The sequence below is a fragment of the Lathamus discolor genome, chromosome 8 (genome assembly GCF_037157495.1).
Source record: "Lathamus discolor isolate bLatDis1 chromosome 8, bLatDis1.hap1, whole genome shotgun sequence".
NCBI classification, from domain to species: Eukaryota; Metazoa; Chordata; class Aves; order Psittaciformes; family Psittacidae; genus Lathamus; species Lathamus discolor.
The window spans coordinates 948,968-970,733 of NC_088891.1; the positions used below are offsets into that span (position 1 = coordinate 948,968).

A 21,766-nucleotide genomic window follows, 5' to 3' on the forward strand; every position below is an offset into this window, starting at 1 on the left:
CGCCCCTTCGGCAGAGCTCGGGCTATTTCGGTTCGGTTCGGCTCGGCTCGGCTCGCTTCGGGTGGGTTCGGCTCGGCTCGGCGCGGCTGGCGTCGGCCATGGGCTGGGTCGTGCTGCTGCTGCCTGTGGCCGCTCTCCTGGCGCCCACCGCCGCCTGGGCGCCCTCCGCCGAAGGTAGAAGGGCACCGGGAGGGGAAGGGGAGGGGTGGCCCGGCCCGGCTCGGTCTGGCCTTGGTCCGGGCGCTCTCCGAGCCGGGGAAGCCGCTGACGCCTGCCCGCTCTCTCCCGCAGACGAGCTGCAGTTCAAGGCCTGGATGCTGCAGGTAAAGCCCCGGGGGTGCCGGGGCCGCGGGTTCGAGGCCGGGGCTGGGAGCCCGGGGGTGCCGTGGTGATGTCGGGGCGCGGCTGACGCGCTCTGCCCGCAGCACAACCGGCGGTACGACCCCGGCGAGTACCCGCGCAGGCTGCGCACCTTCCTGGGCAACAAGAGGCAGATCGACGAGCACAACGCCGGCAACCACAGCTACCAGAGTAGGAGCCGCGCCCCCAGCCCCGGCCCGCGCTCGCCCTCGGGCCTGGGCCTCCGCGAGCCGACCCCTCCCGTGTCCTCCCCCTTGTAGTGGGCCTGAACCAGTTCTCGGATCTGACCTTCGCGGAGTTCAGAAAGCTCTTCCTGTGGAGAGAGCCGCAGGTAAGCGGGCAGTGTGCGGCGGGGGGCTCTGCACCCGTTACTGCATGCCCGACATCGCTTGGCCAAGGCAGTGCCCTGCTGTGCCTGGTGAGAGCGAGGTGAGCGCCGTCCCTTCCCCTCTGCTCTCAGCTCTGGGCTGTCACTTCTGCTTTCGGTTTCCGGGGCTGAGCTGTGCTCCTATGGGCAGACCTAAGGTCTGATCCCGGCTGTCTGGGGAGTTGTTGCTCCCGGAGCAGCTCTGGCACCGCTGCTGGGTGCAGGCTGGCTCTGCCCCTGCAGGGCTGGCCCGGGTTTCCCGGCTGTAGCGGCTGGTGTGCAGTGGGCTGGGGCTGTGGCTGCAGCGCGGCAGTGGCTGCTCGCTCCAGCAGTCAGCGCAGCCCTCCTGCCTCGCTTGCAGAACTGCTCAGCCACGAAGGGCAGCTTCCTGCGCAGCTCCGGGCCGGCTCCTGACTCCATCGACTGGAGGAAGAAGGGAAATTTCGTGACACCCGTGAAGAACCAGGTGAGGAGCGTGTGCCATGGGCAGTGCGCTGACTGTGCACCGGGAGAGGGGCTGCGGCAGGGCATGGTGCAGGGATGGGGTGTGTGTCTGCGGGGCAGCGGGCTCCCCGAAGCCCCTCTGTGGCTGGGGTAGGGGCTGAGCAGAAGGCAAAGGCGTGGTGTGTCCTTCCCCCCCAGTGTTCTGGGGAGGCTGGTGACCCTGGGGCATCTTATGAAGCATTCCCTTTCTGGTTTCTAACGCAGGGCCCCTGTGGGAGCTGCTGGACGTTTTCCACCACAGGCTGTTTGGAGTCTGCTATTGCTATTGCAACAGGAAAGCTCCTCTCTCTGGTAAGAGGTTTTCCTTTCCTGTGCCCTGACAGCAAGTCCTGCCTCCGGTTATCTGCCAGGACTGGCTAGGACAGCCACTGGCTCCTTGTTCTGAGCTGGACACCCAGCCCTGCAGATCCATTACAGTGCTCCACACGCTGAGCTAAACTGCGGGGCAGTGTGGCTGGGTGCTTTCTGTGCCCAAGGATGTGCCTGTTGCCATCCCCTCTCGGTGTCCGTGTGTCCCACTGCCCCGGGCCTGGGCAGAGCCCTTTTTGGAGCAGGACAACATTGCAGGCAGGCAGGAGCTCCCTGCTGTAAGCAGCACATTGTGAGACTGTTTAGTTTTAAGCTCCCAGAGGATTTATATTCTTGAAGAACTGGAAAGGCAGTAGGCACTGCTGTGACTTACTGAACAGCCGAGGGTTGGCTGTAAGTGTCAAAAACAAACTTGACCTTTGGAAGAGATCTCAGCCTGCCCTCCCCTGGGTGGGACAGTGGCCCAGTGACCGAGCAGGCCTGAGGAGGAATGCCTCCTGCAGCAGGAGTATCCCGAGCTGCTGGCTCCATGCCTTCCTCGTCCCCTCCTCGGGATGTGGAGTGATTCTGTTGGTAAAACCCATGCTCTTTGACCGCCTGCATTTTATCTCATGTATTCTGGCTGCAGGGGTTGGATATGTACTAACCCAAAACCTTCCCCGTAGGCAGAACAGCAGCTAGTTGATTGTGCCCAGGCTTTCAACAACCATGGCTGCAGCGGGTAAGTAATATGAAGTAATAAAGCATAGAAATGAGAGTATGTCATTTTCCACAATTGACAGCCTTCCTCAAGGCCTCGTGTCTAAGTCTTGGAATGAGGTCTTTGTTTCCACTTGGCTGAGATGTGTCTGTGTTTGCTTTGCTCATTTTAATTTCACCCTCCCTAGAGGCTGGAAAGTGTCACTAAAGCTCCAGTGTTTCCCAGCCTCTGTTGTTCCTTGTTTGTTAGTTTTCCTTTGGATACTTGTTTGGTTGCAGTGGTTTCCAATTCCACAGTCATGGGTGCTCTGCAGCCAGGCTTCAGTGTGCTGGGGGAGAGCAAAGGGGGGTTGGTATGCTGCTCCTCATGGGTCACACACATCTCGTGGTGCTTTAAGGAACTCACAGAAACCTCTGTTTCCTCTCTGGTGAACTCCTCCTGGATTGCTAGAGAAGGCAGAAAATACAGCTTTCTGTTTTCTGTATGATGAGTGCTCCCCGAGGAATGCTCAGAGCGAAACACAGCCACTCCGTGCTTTTTAGTTTTCTTGTGACTTCTCCTTAGTCCTTTCTCTGTTAGCACATCCTGATCACACTCCTTTTCTTCCCCCTGTGGAAGAAAAGACCCCCTTCAGGATGCACTCCTAAGGGTGGCTGGGGCAGGGAGCCACTTGCTAGGATGGGGATCCTTCCTTTCCCCCTGGTCTGTGGGAGGATATGGATGGCTGTGCTCATTGTTACCATCTGAGTTAACCTGTGTTCTGACTGTGCTGTCTTGTAGGGGCCTGCCAAGCCAAGCCTTCGAGTACATTCTATACAACAAGGGGCTCATGGGGGAGGACACATACCCGTACCGGGCTGAGGTATTCCTAGTGCAGCTCAGACACATTCCTGGTGTGGCAGAGCCAGCTCTAACTCCTGTTCCTTCCTGTCTGCACAGAATGGCACCTGCAAGTTCCAGCCAGAGAAGGCCATTGCATTTGTCAAGGATGTCATCAATATCACACAGGTAAGGCCCCGAGGGCTGGTTCCCAAACCTGCAGGGCTGTGCCAAGCCTGACCTGGAAGGTGCTTGGATGCCATGGGACGTGCTGGGCCCTGCAGCGTGAGCTGCATGCTCTGCGCTCCCGGGAGAGGAGTGTGCTGCTGGCGTGCACACTGCTCCTCCCCACCTCCCTTTTCTGAGGGTGGCACTGATGAAGTGGTGGAGCCAAAATACAGGCAATGGGGCTCTGCCCACTTTCCACAGCAGTGTGCCTGCAGGCTCTGAGAAAGTCTTGGTTCTTGTCTCTCAATGCAAGCAGAAAGCCAGGGTTAGCCTTTCCTGCTGGGCTCTGACCCCTGGTCTGGGGGTCCTGGCTGGTCCTAGTGTGACTGGGAGATCAGTAACTCTGGGATCCTCCTCCCTCAGTATGACGAGGATGGCATGGTGGAAGCTGTGGGGAAGCACAACCCGGTGAGCTTTGCCTTCGAGGTGACGAGTAACTTCATGCACTACAGGAAAGGAGTCTACTCCAAGTGAGTGTTTATGCACCTGGGAGGTGAGGGGAAGGTGTAGGCCTGGAATCCCTTCACATCTCCGTTTCTCCTGCTTTGCAGCGCCAGCTGCAGGGACACTGAGCTGTTTAAAAGAAAACAGCAGAAGTAAACTGAACCCTGATACACTGCTTTCCTGGGGGATGAGGGAACAGTGCCTGGAGCCAGGTTACTGCTAGGAACCAGTCCAGCCTGAAGGCCGGGCTGTGGTTGCACTGAAGGTCAGGAAGGCAGAGAGCTAGGACCTGCCACAGGGCTGGGGCAGCCTGGCCCAGGGAGTGTCTGTGTATCTGAGCTGTGGGTGGTGCAGGCTCAGCCCAGGGGCTGCTGCAGATCTCTGGTGAAAGAGCAGAGGTGCAAGTGAGTGAGACACGAGGTGACCGTTCCTGTCCTGTTCCCTGCAGCCCACGGTGTGAGCACACCCCGGACAAGGTGAACCATGCTGTCCTCGCCGTGGGGTACGGAGAAGAAAACGGGACCCCTTACTGGATTGTGAAGAACTCCTGGGGCCCGTTGTGGGGCATGGAGGGGTAAGGAGCTCCCACTGCAGCCTGTACGTGGTGAAAGGACCAGAGTGTGAGATTCCACCTGCTTGCATCAGCCCTGGGTTGCCCCTTAGGCTCTCGAGCTGGAATTCCACAGCTTATTCTCTGGCAGGACCAGGGGAATTATCCCGGCCTCAGGAGCAAAGGGGATAGAGCTCTACAATCAGTCGGGGGTGGGCTGGTTGGAGCAGACCCTCAGATTGACGTACCCACTGTTGTCCCCAGAGGTTTGGCTCTACCAGAGCTGTAGAGCCACTGGTTTGCCTAGTGCCAGCCAAGCACCATGTCCCTTCTGTGCTTATAAACAGGTTGTGCTGGGAGCGAGTTTCTACTCGGCTCCACAGGTATTTCCAGCTGCAAGTGAAATGTTTTAGTCAGGTGCTAACTCTGCTGGTTTGTGCTACAAGGGACACAGGGGATAGCAACACTTGGTTAACTACCAATAGAACAGCTCTGTCACAGGTATTTCAGTGCTCCTTGTGCTGGCATGAGAAAGGAGCTTGCACATTGAGAGCAGTTGCATTATGCTGCCTGTTTACTGACTGTGCCAGAGGAGGGAACACTCACAAATGTTTCTTTCTCTTTTTAGGTACTTCCTTATTGAACGTGGAAAGAATATGTGTGGCCTCGCTGCCTGTGCATCTTACCCAGTCCCTCAGGTGTAAGAGGAGAGCACATGCTGGCGAAGAGGGCACAGGAAAAGGAATGACCGCTTGGCTCTGACTTTGAGCACTGCAATCAGGACCCTGAGAGCACGATGAAGAACCCGCAGTTACCACGGGCACCCTCCTCGGCTTGCACAAGGCTCCGAGCAGTGGGAGCCTCTCCTCCCCAGCCAAACTCAAGCTGCTCCTGAGCTCCACAGCAGCCTCTCCCGCTGGCTGCACTGTGCTGGTGGCACCGGGGGCTCTGGGACAGCGGGAATGCTTCCTCGTTACCCCGTGTACCATTAACTAGAGCCCAGCACCGCTCCCTCCTGCTGCGGGTGCCACTTCCCCAGCACCAGATGTAACCTGTGGACGTCTTTTAATTTGCAGGCGATTTCTCCTTTCTCCAGAGAGAGCAGAGCTGTGATTTGTAAATTTTATCTGTTTCAGTAAATCTTTCTAGTATTTTTTTAATTAAAAGCCGGGTATTTGAATGCTAACACACGAATGATTTTCTTTTCTAAAGCAGCGGAAAAAAGCAAGCAGCTTATTGCTACCGGTTTATAAGCGCTGGGGAAGGAGCCCGTGCGTGGCGGCACTGCTGCTGTTACCTCACGCTAACCCTGCCGCTGACTGCGGCTGCCCCGCCGCCGGTGGGGTCCGGCCGCGGCGCCTCCCGACACGGTTCCTACGAGCGATGCGGGAGCGTTCACCCACGGCTCCCGCTCCTTGTTCATAAACGGCTCTAACGCGTTCCGACCCCCGCCCCGCCGCCGCGTACCAACGGGCGGGGCGGAAGCGCTCCTTTGCCATGGAAACGGAAGCGCTGTGCGTCACTTCCGCTCCGGCGCGCCTACCCAATGGCGGCGCGCGGGCTGTGTTTTGGCGCGGAGTGCGAACGCTGACGGGGCGGCCCCGCGGCGCGCAGGGCGCCCCCCAGCGGCAGGGCGGCCCCGCGGCGGCCATGGCGGCCCCGCCGCAGAACAACCTCCGCGAGCAGCTGCGGCGCCACTCGGCCCGCGGCGCCCTCAGCGCGCCCCCGCCGCGGCACCGGCCCGCGTGAGTACCGCGGGGGCGCGCCGGGGCCGGCGGGGGCGCGCCGGGCGCTGACCGCGCTCCTCTCTCCGCAGGGGCTTCACCTTCCGGAAGACCGCGGCTGCGGGCGGCCCGGCCCGGGCCCCGCGGGCCCTCCCCGCCGCCGCGCTCCGGGACAAGGACGTGAACACGTCGCTGCCCGCGCTCGCGCCCGCCGGCTGGAGCACCCCCGTCCCGGGCGCCTTCCCGGCGGCCCATGGCCGGGACCGGCAGCCGGCCGGGGCCGGGCCCCCGGGCGCGTCGAGAGGCGCCGCGGCGCGGAGCGTGCCCGAGGGCGGCCCCGTCATCACCATCGAGGACGAGTGGGACGACATCGACGACTTCGACTTGTCTGCGGTCGAGAGGAGGCACGGCCGGGGGCCGGTGCTGTCCCCCAGGGGGCAGCGGGGGCCGGGCGAGTTCCCCCCGGGGAGAGCCCCCGGCCCGGCAGAGGACGCGGGGCCTCGGGCCTCTCCGGGGGCCGAGCCGGAGCCCTCGTCCCCGCAGCCGCTCGTCTGCGTGGAGGACGCGGCGCCCTGCGGCAGCGAGCGCCTGTGGGAGGACGCGCCGGCGGAGGCTGCTCGGGACGACGGCGGGCAGGAGGCGGCCCCAGGTAGCGCTGCCTCTTCGTGCGCGCACCAAGGGAAAACGCGTTCGTGTTTGCAGGCAGGGGCTTGGCCCCTCAGCAGCTCGTGTCTGACAGCGGCCCTTGGGCGAGCGCAGGCTGTGCGGGGCAGGGCTGCGGGCTGCGCTGTGTGTGCTCTGTGCAGGGCTGCGGTGTGTGCGCTCTGTGCAGGGCTGCGGTGTGTGCGCTCTGTGCAGCCGGGGCAGGGCTGCGGGCTGCGGTGTGTGCTCTGTGCAGCCGGGGCAGGGCTGCGGTGTGTGCGCTCTGTGCAGCCGGGGCAGGGCTGCCGTGTGTGCGCTCTGTGCAGGGCTGCGGTGTGTGCTCTGTGCAGCCGGGCCTGCGGCAGGGCTGGATTTTCAAGACTTCCTGTATGGCATTCCAGAAGTGAACAGTGATCATCTCCACATCAGAGACTCGTTATAGGAAGAAAAGCACTTTTAAAAGTCATGCAAGAGACATAAAATCGCTTTATGCTTGGTTGTTACTCTTTCTCTGTTCAGCTGCATTTTTGTCCATACCAGAACGAGTGCACTCTGTTACCCAGCAATATTACTGCACTTTCAGCTCCTGCTGGTACACGTGAAGGCAGCCAGAAGCCAAGCAGCGATGAGAACAGCCCCCCTGAGCTGGATGAGGCCGAGCTCGCGGCGCTCACAGGTGCTGAGCTCGGGGAGGACGATGACCTGGACGTGGTTCCCCCCTCCCCTGAGGAAGAGCTGCCGAGCTTCTCGCCTTCTGTGAAGAGCTTCAGGTGAAACAAAGCTCCTGGGTAAAGCTGTCTGTGGGGTGGTTTTAAAAGCACCAAAAAGGGCATGAAAGTAGTGCTTGTGGAAGAGTCACCGGCTGAGCTGGTCGTGTCTGTGAATGGCTTATGAAATACTTCTCTTTTCAGCCAATATTTAAGGTGGTTTTGTTTCAGGAAAAACAAGACTTGTTTTTCCTTTTGCAGTGGGAGGGGAAAACCATTACCGAAGCGTCACACAGATCGGTGACACTGCTCAGGTGCTTGGGTTTTAACTAGGGGTTAACTGCGGCTTCAGAAAGGTCTTGGTCTTTTCTCTCATCTTCAGTGCTGTTATTCTAAATGGTAAACTTCTCTCATGGCAATGCCTTGATAACAGATACCTGTACTTTAGTGACTTCTCCTTTTGATCTAAGTAGTGTTTGCAAAGAGTCTCCCACTGATGGAAGATCCACAGCGGGCAGCATTGCAGCCAAGCCTGGGTCTGCTGCCACAACACAGCCTGCTGCTGGGAGGGATCCTGGGGTGGAGGATGCAGGTACGTGAAACCTTTGGAATTCTGTGTCCTAGATTTTGGGGGTGGTTTGTACCTGACTGTGCTCCTGTCTGTGCTGTGTCATTTCTTTTGGAAGTAAGTTTGAAAGAGCTGTGGCAAGGTTGGAAAACAAATATAGGCGGATAATGCAAAGGCAAAGATGTGTAGATGAAGTGGGTTCATGAACACAGAAATGGTTCCTGTATGCAAATGGTCTCTAAAAATTGGAATTACTTAGACTCATTTATTGCAATTTACTGTCTTTTGGGAGGGTGCATCACCTTATTACATATTGGAGTATTACTGTCTGCTGAAATCCCTCCATCCAGCAGATGAAGGCTTGCCTCTGGAGCAGCAGCTCTACGGTGTCATGGAGGAGATCTGTAAGCTGGTAGAGACCATTCCACTCCATGAGCTCAAGTCTCTGTCGTGTGCTAAAGACCTTCTCCAGCAGCGAGACCTCAGGTAGGCTTCAGTGAGCTTGAGCTGCTGGGTGCTCAGCGGTGGCTGCCTGTAGGTGTCCCCAGCGCACCGACCACAGGGCAGGAGTTCTGAAAGGCTTCAAATCACTGAGAGAATGAAGGGAAAAACATACCCCAACGTGCTGAAGTGTTGTCAGTGTCCATGTTCTGCTGGAAGAGAGGAGCTGCTTCCATGTCCAGTCTGAGCAGGGGGTGTGCTGTACCCCTTCTCTGGAGGTGACCTGCACCACTGCTTCCGGAGCAGCAGTGAGGTGACGGAACCTGCTTGGTGCTCTCGTAACCAGATACATTAATGTAATATCCTCTCTCTGAGACTCACTGTCACTGGCTACAGCGATTGACTCCTCCTAATATCCCTGTGCTTGTCACCTGTCTACCTGGTTATTGATACTGCATCTGCTGCTTTAACTTCTGCAGCATCTGATGACACAACACGTAGATAAAATATTGTTATTTTATATAAAAACCAAGATTGTGGTTTTTACTGGACTGCAAATATGTGCTTTTTCTGAGCATTCTCAGTAGAACGAATTTATTCTATTTCCCCTTATTACCACAGTCAGACACAGTTGTTAGAAAGTATAGAAACCCATAGTCTGGTTCGAGCATATTTTTGCTTTATTAACTTCAGGTCTGTGCCTCAAAGGATTGTGATTTTCAGTGCTCTATCCTGCCTGGTCAGCGCCTTGCTTTGGGGATTTCTTTCCTTTTACACCTGCAGAGGAGATGTAGTAATCTTATAATTAGTTTGCTCACCTGAGCTCTGGTGTTATTTTCTCTTCTCTGGATTTGCTTGAAATGTTTTTAAAATAGAGAGGCACAAAATCCAAAGTAGCCATCATATGGTAATATTTTGAATAGAAGAGAGACAAAACTGTTTATGTTGTAGAACTCGATGAGGCATCGCTTGTGACTAAATATCTCCTTTTCTCTCCCTTCCCTTGACATCTCTCCCAGGAGAAAACTGCTCGCTAGTTCTGTTGCTTTGAACAAAAGTAGCTTCAACAGCAGCTTCCCCAGAGCCTGGCAGGCGCCTGTGGAGCGGGGGCCTCCCACATGTCCTGGTGCTGCACCATGTCCTGGCCCCAGCTGGAGCTTCAGTTCTGGCAGAAACTCTCCCAGAGCCACAAACCCCCCATCCCTGCTGCTGGGTTCTGCTCATTCAAGCAAGTTTTCTACCCCCAAAAATCAAACCTTGGATGCCTCTTGTGCTTCAAAGCAAAGTGTTGAGGAGATCACCACGGCACTGTCTTCCTCCAAGGTGAATGGTGCAGAGGGAGCTTCCCTCAGCCTCCATCCTGAGGCGACCCTCTACGGGGCGAGGAACAGCGAAATCCACCCTCTGCTGCAGAGGCCTCTTGCAAGCACAGCTCTGAAAGGGCAGAGCAAGGCTCCCATTGGCATTCCTGCAGAAAACACTTCAGGTATAAATGATGCTGACTTTGACCTGGACCCCTTTGATATCGATGACTTTGATGAGGGCTGGGAGGACGTGGTGGATATTTCGGCACCAGAGGGGCAGTCCACACCCTTGTACCAGCCCATCAGGGAAGGGCCACCTGCCAAATCGCTGCTCTCAAAGATAATGTCCAAGGCCAAGGGATCTGCTGTTGTGTCAAATCCTGCTGCTTCCAAGTCAAGCTCCTTGATGACAACAAAGAACTGTTCAGGTAGGTTATGTGTATTGGCGTGACTTTCTTTCTCTTTTTGGATCTGAATGCCCTTGATTTACTAAGGCCAAGTAACTTCCTGTAGGTTACATCGATGCCTTTTGTTTCTGTGGACATTTCTCTTGGTTTCTTTTTGCAAAGTCATCTTCTCTGTGGGGTTTTTTGCCTCCAAGTGAGGCCAAACTTCTTGAATACCCATTGGCCATGCAGGTTGCAGGCTGCTGGGAAGGTGAAGCTGCTGAAACTGGAAACTAGCACGTTCCTGTATTCTAACTAAGGAACGATGCTGCAGTTGTTCATTCAGGGCTGTACAACAGCTTTAGGTGCTTATGCAAAATGTTCAAAAATGGGCACTTGCTGAAGGCAGCCTGAGCCCCCTGGGGGACAGGGGTGGGTCAGTGTTACTTGTGGTTACTGCAGGGGTGGGTTGGTAAAAGGGAGGTGAAAACATTAACTCATTTTACCAGCTTCTCTGTCACTTATCCAGCTGGCACCTACCCTTGGGTATCCACTTCTTAGGAAGTCATGATTTGAGTTTAAAAGGTTTTAAGGGTGGAAGTGGTGGCAAAGTTGTCTGTTACCAAAGGATGGTTTGGGTTGAAAGGAGCCTTAAAGCTCCTCCAGCTCCAACCCCTGCCACAGGCAGAGACACCTTCTACTGGAGCAGCTTCTCCAAGCCCCTCTGCCCAACCTGGCCTTGAGCACTGCCAGGGATGGAGCAGCCAGAGCCTCTCTGGGCACCCTGTGCCAGCGCCTCATCCCCTCCCAGTGGAGCAGTTCTATGTTACAAGAGGGACACAACCCGATATTGTGACTTACTCTAAGGGCATTTTCTTGGTCTGTAGCTCCAGCAGTTGTTAACCCTGCACTGGAGCGTTTCAGGGGTCTGAAATTTTCCCATTCTGAGGAAATGATGACTGTATTTCACAAGAAGTTTGGGCTGCACTGCTTCAGGACAAACCAGCTGGAGGCCATCAACGCTGCTCTTCTGGGTGAAGACTGTTTCATCTTAATGCCCACTGGTACGTACCTCCAGACATCACACAGCATGCACACACTTGGGAAATAAGGACCAGGAGCTCCTTTTGCAAGGCCTGTGACAAACCTTTCTCTGTGCCTTTGCGGTGATACGTTGTGCTCCTGGAATTCTGGGGCAGCAGGATTTCTGGAACACTGTGTGCTGTGGTGTTTTGATTGAGGTGATTGAATTTCTGCCTTCCAGAGTATTTCACATGATAGTTCTTCCTTATCCTACCGGTACCCCATTAGAGGCAGTCATTGGTAAAAGTTTATTGTTTCTGAAAGTGCTGTAAAATGGAAAGTAAGAAATAGGTCTCCTCAATTCCTCCTCTTCCCCACACTCCCTCACTTTCCTCTGGGTATCTAGCACTTCTTGTGCTCTGTTTAATCCTCACAGGTGGTGGTAAAAGCTTGTGCTACCAGTTACCAGCGTGTGTCTCTGCTGGAGTCACTATTGTTATCTCTCCACTGAGGTCGCTGATAATAGACCAGGTTCAGAAGCTGAAGACTTTAGATGTAAGTTGAGTTTTATTTAGTTAAAGAGCACGTAAGTGCATTGGAAATCTGAATTTTTACAGCAAATCTTATCATGATTTCAAATATGAACTGCAAAAATTGGTTAGATGGGGACTGTGAAAGGCACACAAGGTTGTCTGGCAAGATCTAAATTGGATGAACTAGAATATCTTGGCAGTCTAACTGCTAAATTTACTGATGCTCATGTGTATTTGTTATTGAAGCTTAGTTTTGAAGTACAGATGCCCAATTTTTAGGCTCTGAGTGTTGTATTTAGTTGTATTTTGTCTTGGTGAAGTGTCTTTTTCATCCTTAGGGTATTACTGAGGTTGACAGACCAGGGAACCAAAGGTAGATAATACATTTTAGGACAAAACTGCAGAGGTTTATAAGTAGATGTAGGGATGGTTTTGGAAGTTCTTTTGCAGCTATTCAAACTTGATATAATTTTTCAATCTAGATTGCTGCAACATACCTGACTGGTGATAGAACAGATGCTGATGCCTCACAAATATACATGCAATTGTCAAAAAAAGATCCTGTCATAAAGCTCCTGTATGTCACCCCTGAGAAGGTTTGTATTCAATGGGAACTGTAGACTGGTGGAAGCAGCAAGAGGAGGGGTTGCTGTGAAGCATTCAAAGGGAAGCACTGACCTTAGAGTGGGCTTCTGGGGGGAAAAGCTGTTCCACATTGTTTGGTAGTTCAGTAAGAGGCTGTGCAGATGTAACTCATCTCAATCAGTGATAAACCAAGAATGAGAACTGAGTATGTCTGTAAAATCTAAATTCTTAAAACAACCCTCCATGCCCGTCCGTTTCGGTGCATCCTGCTGCACATTAGTGGCTAACTGCTGCCAAGTAGCTGTTAGAATCTAAACTACTATGAGTAGAACAGTACAAGGAAAATATATGTAACTGTCAAGGTAATGTGTGGTTGTCAAAAGACTGCCTTGTACTTAATTATATGCTGTGTTTAAAACCGTGTTACCCTACAAGAGCTTTGTGTGAGGGGACTGTTCAGTGTGCTGATTGCGTTTCTTTCCTCAGTATTGTCTTTCCCTATGTTTTGTGACATACGCCATTTAAATTTACTCGGATTGTAGGACCTCTGGGTAGATGGTCCCAGAACCTTGCATAATCCCAAACCAGCTGCATCACTGCTAATTAAAATGAAGCTCATTCCATCTTCCTTATGCCTTCAGGCTTCACATGTGGAGTCAGGATTAACTTTGCTGCACAGAGCAGTTGTTTCTGTGTTCCTAGTCAGGTGGGGGGACACTTTGCTCCCTCTGTTTGCTCTCTAATGCCACTGGTGGATGTGGACCTAGGTCTGTGCAAGCAGCCGGCTGATGTCAGCCCTGGAGAACCTCTACAACAGGAAGCTCCTAGCACGGTTTGTCATCGACGAGGCCCACTGTGTCAGCCAGGTAAGAACCTTGGCTTGGTTTGTAAGGGGGCAAAAGGCTCACCTGGAGCATCCAACCGAGTTACACTCGAATTCTGTTTTTAAGTGGGGTCACGACTTTCGACCAGACTACAAGAGACTGAACATGCTCCGTAAGAAGTTTCGCGCTGTTCCCATGATGGCCCTTACTGCCACTGCCAACCCCAGAGTGCAGAAGGATATCCAGAATCAGCTCGAGATGCTAAAGCCACAAGTGTAAGTTGCTCAGCAGGTTCCTGCAGCTATTTGTGCCAGAGAAATGTTGAGTAGAAAACCTAATAAAGCAAGAAAAGCATCACAGGCCCATCTGAAACTCTGAAGCAGTTGTACCGATGATTGTGTGTATAGAACTGAATGTGAGTTATACCCAAAATGTTAAAGGAAGAAGGAGGCAACTTGCCAGACTCTTCCTTGCATGACTAAGGAAGGTGTTTAATAGAAAATAACCTCATGAAATTTTCTGTGTCACTGACAAAATGTGCAGGTTGTATTTTAGGGTGTTTTTCGTGGAAAACGGCAAGCACTGAAGTGTTTTTTAATTAGCATTGGCAGTAATGGAGATAATGAGGTTCCGCTGGGCCTGGAGGCATTGTGATGTTTTCATGGTACACGATGGGAAAATAAAGCACTCTGGTTTGTGGAGTTTATTGTGTAGTTTAGGGTAAAGGGGGAGGTGATGCTGCATCCTGCAGATCTGGTCAGTCAAATGTGGATGCTGCTATTACTCAAGAGGGAAATGAAGGCAAGACAAATCACCATGTGTGTGTTTGGTTTATGGGTGTTTCCTCCTCTCCACAGTGCCATGTAGCTGTGGTTTTCACAGCCATGAGAAAAAACCAGGAATTTTAGCCCCGAAGTATGGGCAATGTCAATCTCTGTGCGCATAGTGGGACCATAATTTCTTTGCAGACAGTGCAGAACAAGCAGTAGTAAGTTGGATTTGGGATGTTCCAACCAGTACCTTGCTTGTTGAAAGGATTGCTGCACCCAGAGGGCCGATGAGCACCCATGAACTGTTGTGTTTTAGGTTTACAATGAGCTTCAACAGGCATAACTTGAAATATGATGTATTGCCCAAGAAGCCAAAGAAGGTGGCAATGGATTGCTTGGAATGGATTAAGAAATATCATCCACGTGAGTACTGAGCAGCACAGTGTGCTTGCAGGGAACTGATGAACTGTTCTTCAAGGCAGGAAAAGCTTTCCTGATGCTGTAAAATCCCCAAACGTGTGCCTTTCTGTAAGCAATTTGTGTATTTACAAGGAAGCCAAGTTGGAGGAAGAATGACAGTAGTGCTAATGGGATTTGGATTTATGAGCATCCTAAAGACAAGAGTTCATGTTAAGATGGAAAAGTGAATTCTAGTAATGCCTTGAGTAATATTTCTGGAGTTTGCCAGATCTTTTAGCATTGTCTTCAGCACAGAAAGGTCATCTCATGTCACACTGTTTAACTGCTTAATTCTGCTGGTCTGCTTATCTGTGGTTCCCCTTGAAGATACCTTCAGAGATTCCAATCTTTCTAGGCTCCCTTTTGGGGTCCTGCAGCTCCTGCTGCTGGATTGACTGCACCCACCTCCCTTCACAGCTTCTCTGGTGTTGTAACTTAGTGCATCGTTGCCTAAGCTGCTCTAGCTCTTGATTGATGTGTTTTAAATCCCAAGATTGCTCAGTACCGAGCAGGAAAACTTTTCTTGATTCAACAACCAGGAAATTGGGTGAGAAGAAACTAACACAGGCATCTGATACTAATAAAATTACTTTATTAAGCAGTTCTTGCATTACGCTTGCCAACCTATCCCTACTGGAATAGAAGTATTTGCTTGCCAGGTATGACTGTTAAGCAAGTGAAAGGGAGTGAAGCTGTGCAGTAGCACTCATTTTATGTGTTTGCAGATGACTCTGGGATAATTTATTGCCTTTCCCGACACGAGTGTGACACCACAGCGGCCACTCTGCAGAAGGAGGGTCTGGCTGCACTGGCCTATCATGCTGGCCTCACCGACTCCAACAGAGACCTTGTGCAGAGGAAGTGGATTAATCAAGAGGGATGCCAGGTAAAAAAGCAATAGAATTCAGAGCACTTCTGTGCCTCCTGGCCTAGGAAATGAAAGTGAAGCTGGGTAATGTCAGTGCCAAATGGGATGCAGTATGAAAAAGCTGATCCGAGTGGATCTGCCAGGACACATCAGCTGTCTTTGTGCTGGGAGTTCTACAAGTCAAAGGCTGCAGCACTGCACAGAGGTGTGATCCTCCAGGAGGGAGGAACTGAGCAGCACCAGGCTCCTGAAACACCTCTAGGCATGCTGCTGGATCGCATATTGAGACTCAAATGTGGAGTTTTCCCTTTGCCTGGAGTAGCTCTCTGAAAGGAGAGGTGGTTTTGCTGTTTCGTATTCATCTTAGAGTGTTAGAACTGGCATTCTGGGTTCTGCACCATTTTGTCTGGTTTTGGTGTGGAGTGCTGCATGAGTAACTTCAAAACTGTGTAACAGTATATGTCCTTCCTAGGTTATATGTGCAACAATTGCCTTTGGGATGGGAATCGACAAGCCTGACGTACGCTATGTTATCCATGCCTCTCTTCCTAAATCCATAGAAGGTTACTACCAGGAGTCTGGCAGAGCTGGGCGGGATGGGGAGATGTCCCACTGTGTCCTCTTCTACAGCTACAGCGACGTTACCAGACTGCGGAGGCTAATCCTGAGTGAGTTCTGGCTGTAACCTAATGGACACAATGCTGAAGAAGTCAGTCACTGGTTCCTTTTAGACCCTGTTATTTCCTCATTTACAAGCACCATGTGTAGAGTTGCACAGAGGGGAGAGCCCTGCATCTTTACCTGGCTGGTGTCCTGTAACGAAAAACTTGTCACTTGTACTTAGTTTTAGTCAAAACTGTTTTGTTTCATACGTATCCATCTCTTGATTCTTGCCATTCTGGTCTTATTTCCCTTCTTCATTCTTTACACCTTAGAGGTAAAATCTGCTCTAGGTTAGTTCTGGTCTAACATATCTTTTTTAAGCAAAAAAGAATATTGTGTTTTGTCTATCTGATAATATATAAAAATGAAGGGGTGCAGATAGAACAAATATAACTGCATTTATTGCATTTCAGTGGAGAAAGATGGGAACAGCCACACGAGGCAGACCCACTTCAACAACCTGTACAGCATGGTTCACTACTGTGAGAATGTGGTGGACTGCCGGAGAATCCAGCTTTTGGCCTACTTTGGGGAAACTGATTTTAATCCCACCTTCTGTAAAGATCACCCAGAAGTAATCTGTGATAACTGCAGTAGGAAGAAGGTAAAAATCATAGCTCCTATTTATAGTGGTGTTAAACTGGTTTTGCATTTAGCTGTGTTAAAAACTGGTTACATGACATTTGGGAAGGCGAATGGAGAAAATCCGGGAAGATGCCTTCTATTTTTGTGATGTTCCAAGTTATTTCCAGAGTTTAACCTAGAATAGAATTACAGAGTGGATGATCTACTGCACAGATAGTAGACTATCCATGGGCTTACGATGTTATTTCTGTCAGAGTACTAGTGAGGTGCAAGGATGTTCCTCGGGTTGATTTTCTTGGCTGCAGTGCTTACAGGAGGCAGAGCTAATGCTATAATGGCTATGGGGAAATCCCTCAACCGCCTGCTCTGATGTTTTCAGGGCAGCTTTGTGCTGCCAGAGTAGCACAAGTGCCAGGTTAGGAGGAGTGCACTGCTCGAGGTGGCCCAAAGATTAGGGTTTATGTGCCAAGGACTGAAGCAGACTTGTTAGTGGCACGAGCAGGAGTAGAAATGAAGAGAGCTGTGGGAGCAGACAGGGAAGGAACAGTGGTCTATAAACCAGACCAGTTGATGAAGTTGCTTCAGTCCTGTGTTTGAAGCATCACCTTACGTGGCCGTGATTCTAACAAGGTCGACTAGAATAGTGCATTTTCGATCCAGTCTTCTCATTTTAATCTATATTGGAAGTGTAAGGTCTGGTGCATGGCAATAGAATGATTACAGGAATGCTTTCGAATGAATTACCTAGGTTACCAGTGTTCAGCTGCAGCCTTGCAGCTCTCTCTATAGAATTAACACCTCAGAGGTTATTTACAATCTGGTGGTGTGTATTCCTGCATCTTCCAGAGTATGATCAAACCCAGAATCCCTGTGACTATCTGGTATCACTGTAGGTGTAGAAAATCACTGTTTCTCAGCTTGGAACAAAATGAATTCATGCCTAGAAGAAGCTCAGTAACAGAAGCCCAAGTTGTCAGGAATGACTGTGTTAGGTCAGAACCACCTAACGTGGTTCCTAATCCAGTCTATTTTAATAGGATTACAAATCAAGGAATGTAACAGATGAAGTGAAGAGCATTATAAGATTTGTACGAGAGCATTGTGGACAAAAGGGACGAGCAAATGGAAAGAGAAACACAGGTTCTGGGAGATACACCTTGAACATGATGGTAGACATTTTCCTAGGTAAGTGCTGCTCTTCCAGAAACAGCTCCTAAAGAGACTCGGTGCAGGATCCCTGCCGAGGCATCGGGAGGCTGTGCAATGCCAGCAGTGGGTTAAAGGAAGATCTGTTTTGCAGAATTATTCTTTCCAGGAATCTCTTGCTGGTAAATGATCCAAAATAACTGAGACTAAAGCTTTAACCCATTTCAGTTGCTATAGTGATCATGTTAGTTTCCTGATGGTGCTCAGAGTTTCTGGTGCTTAAATGCGGTTTTCTATGTGCACAGGCTATGGAATACCCTTGGGAATCTTCCACGGGTGCATCTGTAAACACGTACGTCCACACGTAGGCTTCCCAATTGCAGGCTGATCCTGGGATCTTTGTCACACAGGTACAGCAAGTGCGAAGATTCAGTCTGGAATATTTGGGAAGGGAGCTGCCTATTCAAGGCATAATGTGGAAAGGCTGTTTAGAAAACTGGTCCTGGACAAGATTCTGGATGAAGATCTGTATATCACAGCTAATGACCAAGCCGTGGCCTATGTAGTGCTGGGAGAGAAAGCTCAGGCTGTGCTAGATGGATCACTACAGGTGAGTAAGAGGATTTAGTTTCTTTAATGCATCATTTGAAGGAGTGTGCTAGTTTTTATGCAGCACACAGCCCAGGATAGTTCAGACATGGTTTGCCTGCCAGCTGAAGTACAGAACTGATCTTCAGCAGATGCAGGGAACAGAATCCAGCAAGCACAGTTTCTAGTCCAGCATTCTAATAGTAATGTGAGGCAAAAGGTGAGTTGGAGAGCATTGGAGAGGATTAAATCTTTCTCTTGTCTCCCCATCCATCTTGATTCCAGTTGACAAGAAAGGAGAGCTTTGACCACACAGAAAAGCTGCCTAAGAAGAGCAGGAGCAGTGCTGCCCTCTGCATTTTCTGCTCTATTTTTTCCTAGTCACTGGTGAGCAGTGATGGAAAATGCACTTGAAGAAGGTCATGGAACCAGTCCCAGAACTGCCTGAGGCAGTGTCTCCTCTGCATTGGTGCTGTGCTTGGAGGAGAGCCCTCAGCATTATGCCTAATGACCTCAGTCTAAAGCTAGCTGAGAGCTGGCTCCTCGGGGTCTCATGCCTGTGCTGTGTGTACCCTGCTAGTCCTTTGCAGAAGAAACTTGGGGACAGTTGAATAGCTTATAAAAGATAGTTTAAAATGTGGGTAAACGGCTGTGTTTGGTTCATCAAAGAGCACTTTTGGTTTCCTTGTTACCATGTTCCCTTTGTATTCCTGTGTTATCAGTCACTCTTCTAATGATGGCTCTGCAGTAACTCCCCAGGCAGAGGTGATCGATTGGCTTCCTTTGGCAGGTGGAGTTCCATGAAACAGAAAGTGCCAGTGCCATCAGAAAGCAAAGGGCCTCCCTGGCAAAGATGTCCCAGCGGGAAGAGATGGTCAAGAAGTGCCTCAGTGAGCTCACAGACACCTGCAAAACGCTTGGGAAGGTCTTTGATGTGCATTACTTCAACATTTTCAGTACTTCGACGCTGAAGAAAATCGCAGGTAATGTCAGTAATGTGAGCTCCTCGGTGCCTGGGGCCCCTGCTGGCAGCTGTGTGTGACAGGAAACCTGCCTTCCTCACCTTAGCGAAAGCAGGTTCAGGGGTATGTAATGCAGCCGGATGAGCCCTGGGGAGCAGCTGGTACAGAGCAGGTTCCTGGAGCTGCAGCAGCACTGCTGGAGAAGAACCAAGTGAATGTCCTGCAGTGCAAACCTTGCAGCACTGGGGAGAAAACTGTTGGAGTAGTTTTTGTGCTAAGCACCTAGAAATCTGCTAGAATAAAGGCTTCCTTCCTGGAGCACTTCATGCGCAGGGTGGCACTCAGAGGAGTTCATTTCCTCCACCCTGATCTCTTTAAAAACCAAGTGTGTTTGATGGGTCTAATTGGTACCTTGTTACCTTGCAGAATCCTTGTCTTCGGATGCGGAGGTTTTACTGCAGATTGATGGTGTCACAGAAGACAAGCTGGAAAAATATGGTGCAGAGATAATGAAAGTGATGGAGAAGTACTCGGAATGGACCACACCAGGTTTAGTATGCCTTGTACCTAATGTGGGCTTCCCTGCTGAGTACCCTTCTCCTCTATCAGAAGTTTCTCTCGAAAGTTATCTGGTTTTAAGTACAACCAACTAACTCTTACTAGAACGAAACTCATTCTTACAGTTTAGTAATGACAAAAAGGGAGCAATTGCATACTTTCAGAGCATACAAAGGTCTTTGCTATCCTCTCACTAGTTAAATTCAGCCTATCTCTTAAAGACTAAGAATGGGACATGGGAGCCAAGCTTACTGCTCTGCTCTTAACCTGTTAGTTACTGGGATCTAAACACTGTTACACAGTGCAGAGGAGCTGTGAACAGCAAGGACAGGCGTTTTGGTGCAGCCAGTGCATGACTGGCCCAGGCAATATCTTGATTTCATTTTAACTCATATCTGTAGAAGATGCTGCTGGCCAAAGTGTGGATACGGGTCCGGGAAGTGCTGGCACACAAGGGAGTGATGAAGAGGCAGATGAAGGAACAACCTCAAGCTATTTTTGCAATAACACAAACCAAAGAAGGAAAAGGAAAAGGCCACCAAACTTCAGAGACTCCAAGCGGAAAAAGACAAGTAACGGTGGTGGCCAGCAGTTCCAGCACAGAGGGTACGTTGCTTGTGGTCATCGGTAACTGTTGTTTGCCCAGAACAGCAGGATGATGATCCGAGTTGTACTGGTTTTCCCTATGGCGTTTTCAGGAGTGTAGGCTTTAAGGATAGCATTGGAATTCTCCAGGTGCCTGGTACCAACTCCTCTGCTTTGGTTTTTCTATCATTTTTTGTTTAAAAAGCTCCTGGTGAGGAGGATATTAACGCTTGTCCTTTGTTTCTCACTTGCCTGCCGCAAGCTATGTAGTGGCACTGAATTTCAGCATGCTGCCATAGCCATTCTTAGCAGCCTGACTGCATTCTGAGCTTGGAAACGCAGAGAAAGCTTAAAGGATTTGATGGAATATTCTACCTTTAGTTCCCAGTCCCTTGTTAATTCCAGTTCTCCCTCCGATTGTACTTCACAATTGTGCCTGCATCGGGAGCATAACATTCGGATCCAGGAGTCTGGTTAGTCTCGAGCTTCTAGGGCAGAGCCACCACTGAGCTACTGCAGGGTGATCATCCTTTGAGTAGTCACCTTGTTTTTAGCAGTCAGTGTTGTTATTACTCTGGTAACTCAAGTAGCAGCAGCTTGTGCTGAAGGTTCATGATCAAAACACGATGATTAATCAGTGCTGAAAGGGAACAACTGAAAAAGGAGCAGCAGCTGGGACAAATTCTGCCCTCTTTCGTAAACGGGGGATATTAGAAAAGTTGGGCAGTAAGCTCTTCTCTGGGGTTATCAGTCGTGCCTTCTGAAGGGTTGCTGTGCTCATAGCCTGCCTTGCACGGTAAGGAACTAACCAAAGAGCCTTCTAGAAAATCTAGGGGTGGGGTCTATGAGTACAGCAGGGGTGCAGGGAAGGGGGCAGGTAAAGCGGACCTGACGCATGGCCCTGCTCTCTCCGTTCTGCAGTGGCTACAGCAAGTACAGAAGGACCAAGAGGCCGCCCAGCTCCAAGGCTCCGGCCCCCTCCAGCAGCAGCGCATCGTGGCAGGGCCTCAGCGCCACGCAGGGAGCGGCTGGAAAGCTGGGCTTCATGGCACTGCCCAAGCCCAAAACCAGACCCTTCCTGCAGCCCTCGTATGTGGTGCTGTAACGGCTGAGCAAGAGCAGCCCCGGGTGTAAGCGCTGTTAAACTGTTGTTTCCTTTGTGAATTTGTGTATGTGTCAGGGGCAAACCTGTCAAATAAACGTTTTTAAACTCGGACGCTCACTGAGACCTTGCTTCCTGCCGGAAAGCAAGAGCGCTCTCATGGGCTCTGGAACCCAGCGCTCGGGTGTAAGCGCGCCCTGGGAGGCAGCTGCCCGCGCCCTCGGCGGCGGTGCTGGAGCACACGCACAAACCCGCCCGTGCTGCTGCCCCCGGGCTTCTCCCTCCGCAGCGCCGGGGCCCTGCGCCGGCCCCGCCGGCTCCAGCTCCAGCTCCCCTGCGCCGCTGCCCCTGCGCTGCAACCCCTGCGCCGCTGCCCCAGCGCCGGGTCAGGGCCGCAGGGGCTCCCGAGCCGCGCTCCCCAGGGCTGCTCCCTCCCGGCCCCGCCGGCGCTCCCGGAGCCAG

At 51.5% G+C, this 21,766-nt stretch overlaps 2 protein-coding genes across 2 annotated transcripts; both read left to right on the forward strand.

Annotated features, from left to right (window-relative positions):
• Positions 1 to 13: 13 nt before the first annotated feature.
• Positions 14 to 5,467, forward strand: CTSH (cathepsin H). Its single transcript, XM_065688211.1, has 12 exons — positions 14 to 174; positions 292 to 323; positions 426 to 531; positions 621 to 691; positions 1,089 to 1,193; positions 1,436 to 1,522; positions 2,206 to 2,261; positions 3,021 to 3,102; positions 3,180 to 3,248; positions 3,651 to 3,757; positions 4,180 to 4,305; positions 4,910 to 5,467. Exons 1-12 carry the CDS (start codon positions 99 to 101, stop codon positions 4,983 to 4,985), a joined length of 993 nt encoding a protein of 330 aa, XP_065544283.1. The 5' UTR covers positions 14 to 98; the 3' UTR covers positions 4,986 to 5,467.
• A 425-nt stretch (positions 5,468 to 5,892) lies between these two features.
• BLM (BLM RecQ like helicase) lies at positions 5,893 to 21,418 on the forward strand. Its single transcript, XM_065688521.1, has 21 exons — positions 5,893 to 6,026; positions 6,098 to 6,654; positions 7,231 to 7,417; positions 7,825 to 7,946; positions 8,276 to 8,408; positions 9,383 to 10,095; positions 10,941 to 11,117; positions 11,513 to 11,631; positions 12,092 to 12,205; positions 12,962 to 13,060; positions 13,145 to 13,293; positions 14,105 to 14,211; positions 14,973 to 15,133; positions 15,588 to 15,783; positions 16,192 to 16,382; positions 17,401 to 17,548; positions 17,920 to 18,119; positions 18,888 to 19,080; positions 19,486 to 19,608; positions 20,019 to 20,223; positions 21,124 to 21,418. Exons 1-21 carry the CDS (start codon positions 5,932 to 5,934, stop codon positions 21,305 to 21,307), a joined length of 4,173 nt encoding a protein of 1,390 aa, XP_065544593.1. The 5' UTR covers positions 5,893 to 5,931; the 3' UTR covers positions 21,308 to 21,418.
• The last annotated feature ends 348 nt before the right edge of the window (positions 21,419 to 21,766 follow it).

Coding starts and splice junctions, on each gene's coding strand:
- BLM (XM_065688521.1), top strand. CDS start 5,932: ATGGCGGCCCCGCCGCAGAACAACCTCCGCGAGCAGCTGCGGCGCCAC. Junction 13,294..14,104: donor GAGATGCTAAAGCCACAAGT/GTAAGTTGCTCA, acceptor GTTGTGTTTTAG/GTTTACAATGAGCTTCAACA. Junction 15,784..16,191: donor ACTGCGGAGGCTAATCCTGA/GTGAGTTCTGGC, acceptor ATTGCATTTCAG/TGGAGAAAGATGGGAACAGC.
- CTSH (XM_065688211.1), top strand. CDS start 99: ATGGGCTGGGTCGTGCTGCTGCTGCCTGTGGCCGCTCTCCTGGCGCCC. Junction 1,523..2,205: donor CAGGAAAGCTCCTCTCTCTG/GTAAGAGGTTTT, acceptor CCTTCCCCGTAG/GCAGAACAGCAGCTAGTTGA. Junction 4,306..4,909: donor CCGTTGTGGGGCATGGAGGG/GTAAGGAGCTCC, acceptor TTCTCTTTTTAG/GTACTTCCTTATTGAACGTG.